The sequence below is a fragment of the Poecilia reticulata genome, linkage group LG19 (genome assembly GCF_000633615.1).
Source record: "Poecilia reticulata strain Guanapo linkage group LG19, Guppy_female_1.0+MT, whole genome shotgun sequence".
Taxonomy (NCBI): Eukaryota; Metazoa; Chordata; class Actinopteri; order Cyprinodontiformes; family Poeciliidae; genus Poecilia; species Poecilia reticulata.
The window spans coordinates 22,505,425-22,512,924 of NC_024349.1; the positions used below are offsets into that span (position 1 = coordinate 22,505,425).

Here is a 7,500-nt window from a genome sequence, read left to right on the forward strand (position 1 = left end):
TGTGTGTGTGTGTGTGTGTGTGTGTGTGTGTGTGTGTGTGTGTGTGCGTGCGTGCGTGCGTGCGTGCGTGTGTGTGTGTGTGTGTGTGAGGGGGGGTGCGCATGTGTGTATGTCTGTCTGTGTGTGGATGATGCTTTGCAAACAGGCTGTGAAATTTAATTATCTCCCGCCTCCCTTGACTCGCTCTGTGAGAGTTCCTGCAGAGAGGGGAAGTGCATCCACTGAACCCTTCCCCTGGGAAACATTAGCCCACTCAGGCTAATCTCACAGAACAAAGGTTCCCAGCGACAAGCCAGCCAAGGAGGGGATGCGCACGTGTGTGTGTGTGTGCGTGCGTGCGTGCGTGTGTGTGTCTTTGGGTGAAAGCCTGCAGGTTTCCCAGCGAAAAGTGCCATGTCCTCAGAAAAAGAAAATTTCTGAGGACAGAAATCTTCTGTCCTCAGAGTTCTAAGGGGTGAAACTAGGGGGCGTGACAAGATCACACAATATTAAAACCTCAAAAATTTTCTTGTTAAAATGAAGCAGTATTGTTATCAGCATGTAGCTTTAGCTGGTGAAGTAAGTGTAGGATAATATGAGCCCAAAATATAAAGCCATATTTTTTTAAGCTTGTATCTCAGTGTCTATGTTTGAGACTAGAAAAAATGTTGGCCTGTAGTGTTAATGGAGTGGGACAATAAAGGCTGTTTTTGGATTATCTGTAGGTGAAACAAACGTTGTTGATGGACAAGAACATTACTACAGTTGGGTAGTAATGTTGGGTACAACATGCGTCTGGACTTAATTTTTATAACACACTGTGAGAATCTTGAAACCTTTTTTCTATTTATGAAAACACAAAAATAATAATTTTCCAGGCATTTTAGCATTTAGAACTGTATTAGATTAAGCAAAACATAGTGTTAATCAAACCTGGACCCAATTATTTCATACTGGTTACAGATTGGTAATTGTAACTGAAACCTTGGCTCTATTTATGACAACAAAAAAATGGGGATAACTATTTTTTCCCACCAGATCTTTTTCTCATTTCATAAAAATGTTAGAATTTATCAACTCATCTTGTGAGCTGACAAAGTCATTGTAAAATATTGCTGCCTACATGTAGTTCTAAGTTATCTAAGTTTGTTAACATTCTCAATCTATCTCAGCAAAGGTCTCAGTAAAGTCTCATCTTCTCCTTTGGTTCTTCCTCTAGATGTTCTGGAGCAGTCAGGTCTCTGGCCTTCGATGTACGGAGCCAGAGGAGCACCCCCTCACCTGCAGCCTCACCCAGTCTACTCGCGCCCCTCGTTTCTGCAGCAGCAGGATCTGTACGCCCTGCAGCATCAGCACCACCAGCAACAGCAGCGAGCTATGGAACACATGCAGCGACTACCCTTAGGACAAGTAAGATTGGCCTTCAAATAGTGAGATTCAGAACAAGTCGGAATGTTGTAAGCTGATCCATGGAGCCAACTTCCTCTTTCAGGGAGTTAGGAGTGGAACACAGTAAAATATTTGTTGATAGTGTAGGATGTAGGACTGCACAATGTAAGGAAAACATATATTATTGATGATATTGCTTAGCATTGCAACCAGATCCTTTTGCAAAAAGTAATCCTTGAACTAACTAGAATAAACTTGAATTTCCATGTTTCCAAGAATTCTTGCACCACCAATCTTTTTCATTTCCTTATTTTAAAAGAGAAAACATGACACAATCACAATAGACGACTCGCCGAATGGATCTCCGACTTCCAGAACTCCATCTTCTTCCTCATCCTCTGCCTCCACCCATGCAGCAAAACCCTTCGCTCACACCCCTCCTCTGCCTAAGACCTCCACACCGTCTCCGGGGCTGTGTCCAAGCAGCCGGCAGTCACCCTGCTATCACTCGCCATCATCGCGTTTGACACACCCGCCAAATCCCCTGACTCCGACCCCGAGCCCAGCGGCAGCAGCGCCACGATCTCCGGCCCTCAGCCCTGCCCCTTCACACCTTTCTAAAGCACTGGAGAGAGTCAGTGACAGAGGAGAAGGGCAACCACCTCAGGACTACCCCCAGTCCTTAGAGCCAGGTGGGTTAACAGAAGATTGAGAGATTGAGATAGAAAAAAACAGTCAGGGTTACTAAAACATGGTGTATATCTTTAAAACATGGCTTCCTTTTAGTTTTGCAAAAATTGTTTGAAGCAGGGCCTATGCTTCATATGTCCTTGAGTGTATTTGTGAAAGCTAAAGAGAGACAGTAGGCTGGCCAGCCATTAAGGTCAAAGAAAGCATATGGACACTCTTTGTGTTGCATGAGTGCAACCTGCCAGGTGCACACGTGTGTCACAAGAGGAAGGTCAGCGATATCTTCAGACAAAGCCTTCTTATCCTTCAGGGGTCCTTGGAAAAGTACAGGTGGAAGGATACACATTCATCTGGCTGTGTTGTCAGGGGGTGGAGGGATATCATCAATAAAATGAGAGTGAGGTGACAGGGCTGCCGCAGCAATCATAGGAAAACAGCAGGGTGTCATCAATATCCAACGTAGATCTATAAACTCACACTTCTACACACACGCATGCATTCTGTATATTTAATATACACCAACACACCCAGTGTTTTCTGCACCTCGATGTTAATGTACTATGTCAACTGTAATCACATGCTTCATCTTGTCTGCCTGAACAGAATGCCAATGAAGTTAAGGCATAGAAGCTAGGTCGGAGTTTACTTGTGTACATTTTTATGTGTCTTATGTCAGATTTCTGACATGTAGAACTACTTTTAGTTTTATGTCAAACTTTGACTTTTGCTCTCACTTTATGTTTCCACCAGACTTGCCACCTGTATATAGCTTCTCTACAGTTTCCATGGGTTACAAGGCCGGGCCTTCACCTCCTGAAGCGCGAGCGGCAGAGCAACCTTTGTTGGAAGAACAGCCAACAGCGTCTGAAACCAAGTCTTTCTTTAAACAATGCACCATCCAGCCTCTCACCGAAGAGCGAGCAAGGGAAGAAGAGAATATAACAAACTGCAAGGTGGAGGAGTCCGAGAATGAATCAAAAGGATGCTCTATCTCTGAACTCCAGAGCGCTCTTTCTGGATCACCGTCATGCCCTTTCCAAGCTCCAGTTCCTGAACCATTCTGCCCAGCAGGCAAAACCCTGAAAGTGGATGTTCCTTTGGGTGGCCTTACAGAGCCTCAGATGTCCAAAGAGCAGAGAGATGATTGGGAGTGCATCAAAGAGGATGACATGGGGGATAATGAGAGAACAGAGCCTGGACCAGCTGAATGTACTGTCTCTATGCCTGTAGAGCCTGCAAACGGGGAGCCGGAGAAGGATCAGTACAACGAGGAAGAGAATGTAGAGGTGGTTGAGGATAAGGAAGAGGAAGAAGATGGGAGTGGGAAAAGTCCAGATGAGGAATTGGTAGAATATTCTGTTGTTTCCCCCTCTGCTGACCCGCTCCCCTCTTCCACTATGACAACAGCAGCCCAGTTGGAAGGGGCTTACATGTGGAGCTTGGAACTCTTGATTGCAGCGGCTCTGTGTGCCACCAGAGATGCCTTGTACCCGCCAGCACCAGTTGTTCAGACCCCATCTCCTTCTTCTCACCATGGTATGGAAATACTGGGGGAACTAGCTGAGCTGGAGATCAAGCGAAGGAGCAGGGAGTTCAAAGAGAAGGAGGAAGAAGGTGAGAAGAACTTTTAACTACCATTCTTAAACTGTTTTTACTTCATATTTGAGACCTTAAAATTATAACTGGCAGACAGATGTCATATGTATGTGTGTCTGCACTGAGGTGAAGAGATCATGAGAGTGATCTCATGTAAGGCTGAGGTAGAAGTGTAGTAAGAAATACTGATACCTATAAGTGAGGGTTAGAAGTCATCCATCCATTTTCTTGACACCCTTGTCCCTTAGTGGGGCCGGGAAGGTTGCTGGTGCCCATCTCCAGCTAACGTTCCGGGCGAGAGGCAGGGTACACCCTGGACAGGTCGCCAGTCTGTCGCAGGGCAACACAGAGACACACAGAACAAACAACCATGCACACACACACTCACACCTAGGGGTAATTTAGACAGACCAATTAACCTGACAGTCATGTTTTTGGACTGTGGGAGGAAACCGGAGTACCCGGAGAAAACCCATGCATGCACAGGGAGAACATGCAAACTCCATGCAGAAAGACTGGGGCCGGGAATCGAACCCAGAAGCTTCTTGCTGCAAGGCAACAGCTCTACCAACTGCGCCACTGTGCAGCCGGTTAGAAGTCAATAAAATCAAATATTTTTTGACATTTTTGTATAAAATTTGTAAAAAATTAGTGGTAGCCTTCAGTCTGCAGCTGCTAATAGATTGATAACAAGCTTCGGAGAAATGGAAGGACGAAATGCAGGGGTGACCAACACTGTTCCACAAAAAAACACTGTATGCTGTTTCTGGCATCTCATTAGGATCACAGGAACGCGATGATGGAAGATTCACAGGCTGTTGTTAGAATGTCACTATTTCATGAGCTTAATTCTATTAGTAGACAAAATTACATGTGCTGAGACCGCCAGCTGTAGCAATCCATCCTTGATCAGCTGCAACTCGTGATAATCTCCAAATAACGGTGAGACTTAAAAAGGAACAGGATGTACCATCTTTAATGCCAGTGGACAAAATCCAACGGTTTCCTTCCCTGTTGGCGGATTTAGAGTGGATTGACAAGCTATAAATGATAAATGGTAAAAAAGTTGTGACTAATCTAGTGGCTTGATCCAGACGGTGGCCTCAGAACATGTTCGTTTGTGTGGCAACACTAACGTTTAGCTGAGAAGACAGAAACAACCCAAACACTGACTGCATATCTGCCAATCTGAATGTGAACATTTACACTTTGACTTGTTTTAAATAGCTAAAATCAGCTAAAGGATACGACATCAATATGACTGCTTCAGATCAATGAACTGTTACTGTCAATAACCTGCAGACATTACTTCGTTCCAAACTAGCTCTTTGAGGCCAGAAAATTAGATTAAGGAAGAATAAAAATAACTTAAGCAAACCCAAAACAAAAGGTGGCCTGGGAGACGTGTGAAACACACATGTGTGAAATCCAGATGTCTATAATGTCACACACAAACCCTCAAAAATGTTCCTCTAACTGTCCTGTTTCCTTCCTTTTCGCTCCCACTCTCAGCTGCTTCCCATAGAACTACATTTCCCCCCCTGGGGGGAGTAAGTGTGTGTGTGTTGAGTGGTGTGTGTGTGTGTGTGTGTGTGTTTTAAGGGAACACAGAGATGGACAAACAAGCTAAGCTTCAGACACGATCCAGGACACACATGCACAGACTCTCAGCCCAATGTGTCCCTCAGGCTCTGTCGTCTTGCTTTGCTAATTAGACCCTTTCCTTTAAAACACTTCTCCTGTAAGCGCTCCTATTTTCCTCTCGTCCCTCTGAGAGAAAGTGTTTTTATTTATGCCAGCATCTGTGCGTGCGTGTGTGTGTTGTATGCTTGCCGTGCACACACCGGTGTATGTGGCTAAGCTGTTAAGTAATCCCAGATGAATCCCTGCTCTCCTCCGTCAGAGTCCCTGTGTCTCTCAACCAGACTGCCTCCTCCTGCCTCTCCTCCTCCTTTGTTATTTTTTCCCTCTCACTCGCGTCTTCTTTTTTTTTTATAAAACCAATGTAATCTTGTGTGTAAATCCAGCCTCTGCAAGCCTTGTTGACGGAATTAATAAGTGTAAAAATCATAAGTCGCTCAGCTGCTGCAAAGAGCGATACAGGCTATGTGAGTGTGCATTTGTTTACATGTTCGTGCGCGTGCTTAGCATGTGTAATAGGTGTGAAATCAATAAGTCAGTCCCATCCGGGGCGTGGAAAACACCAGATCCCAGTGCGTTTTACTTAAAAAGCAGCTCTGCTCTCATTGCTGAGAATGTTATTAATACAGCTGGTGGGGTTTGTGTCGCTGTGGACGCGATTGGGAGAGGAAATCGATCCCAGACAGACGAGGTTCTGATGGATATCTCAGCTTTTTACCAAAGATCCCAACTACAGATTGACAATTCAGCAAAACCATTTGAAAGAATCAACACACCTAGAGTTAAACTTTAAAAATCTGTCAGTGTCACACTTTCCTAATTTTCTTTCATATATAAATTACATTTGAACAAAGCTTCCTGAACAGTGACGCAGTTACATGGTACTGAATCAAAACTTTAAAACTTAATAACACAAAAAACACAAAGTTTTATTTTAAATGAAAAAAACTCCCACTCACTGAAAATCGAAAACAAGTGATCCAATTTTTTAAAAATGTAGTTAATTTGTTACAAGTAATCAAATTAAGGTTATCCAAGTAAATATATTAAGTTTATTAAGTTGTCATGCTAAGCAAATGTAAATAAATTAAGTCTGATGAAGTAAATCTGATTACATGTAGCAAATTAAGCAATTTTTTTAAAAGTTACATTCTCTTTTCTTTAGTGCTCCCGCTTAGTTTTTTACGGCTATAATTATCACCTTCTAAATTCAGTGACTCTCTGTGCTAATAGCACAATATATTAGACCTTTTTGTTCTGTTCTTTATGGAAAAACACAAGCTGATACTAGCTGGTGGGGACAGTCTGCAGCTTTTATGTTACTAACAGCACAATTGTTGGCAACATAACATCAATTAAAAAGATACATTCACATTTTTACTGACATGAAATCAGACCAAAAGCTCCCATTTTAGGTTAGCTAGAATTACCAAAATGATTTCTGTTTACTAAATGCCAGAAAACTTAGTGAGAACATTTTTCAAAGATTTTTTTGGAGGTGACAGGCCAGCTTGTGATACTTTATGCTTTGTAAAGTCACAGAAAAATATTGTCACTCCTGCATTTTCTCCAGCAACTCCTTAAAAGCACTTTGAACAGTAGTAACAGTATTTTTTTATTTATTTTTTTAATTTCCGGTAATTAGCCAACACCTGGTGGATATGCTGCTTGCAGCATGCCAGCTGCAGTTTTAATAGTTTTAATTCCATGCATGATGTTGATACTGAACTGCAGAGCTGCTCTAAGCGTCATCACAAGCTGCGTTTCCATTAACTTTAAAATTGTACAATTTGATGTTTCAAAAGTAAATTTGCTTAATGAAAACACAGCAATTTCTATAAAAAAACTTTCATATTTTGATGTAAAATTCCAGTGCTAGAATGAGGTGGTTTATTGGCTGTATCAAGAATGGTGAATCACATCATATGAGTCACGTGATCAACAACTGGAATTTTACTACTGGCAGAAACAACAAAGAAGAAGACAGGAAGTGGTTTGAGGATCACGGCGCAGAACATTTTTCAATGACTTATTGCGTGAACAAGCTTATTCACATGTGATTTTAATTGCAATTGTTGTTCATTAGAAACACTGCAATTGCAAAATAGTGTTTTTTTTCATTAGCAGAATGTCAACAAACACTTGTGCATATTCGTAATGGAAACAATCAGATTTGCTTTGATTACCTGTCACGTTGAAGCAGAA

General features: G+C 42.4%; 2 protein-coding genes across 2 annotated transcripts in view; both read left to right on the forward strand.

Moving 5' to 3' along the window:
- The window catches only part of LOC108167264 (BAH and coiled-coil domain-containing protein 1-like), a 41,463-nt gene extending 41,012 nt beyond the window's left edge, over window positions 1-451 (forward strand). The window contains exon 4 of the mRNA XM_017310716.1: window positions 444-451. Coding sequence (XP_017166205.1) covers window positions 444-451 — 8 coding nt within the window. The remainder of the gene's footprint in view (window positions 1-443) is intronic.
- A 701-nt stretch (window positions 452-1,152) lies between these two features.
- The window catches only part of LOC103482106 (BAH and coiled-coil domain-containing protein 1-like), a 31,559-nt gene continuing 25,211 nt past the window's right edge, over window positions 1,153-7,500 (forward strand). The window contains exons 1-3 of the mRNA XM_017310905.1: window positions 1,153-1,389; window positions 1,688-2,060; window positions 2,809-3,672. Of these exons, the coding sequence (XP_017166394.1) occupies window positions 1,231-1,389; window positions 1,688-2,060; window positions 2,809-3,672 (1,396 nt within the window). The 5' untranslated portion in view covers window positions 1,153-1,230. The remainder of the gene's footprint in view (window positions 1,390-1,687; window positions 2,061-2,808; window positions 3,673-7,500) is intronic.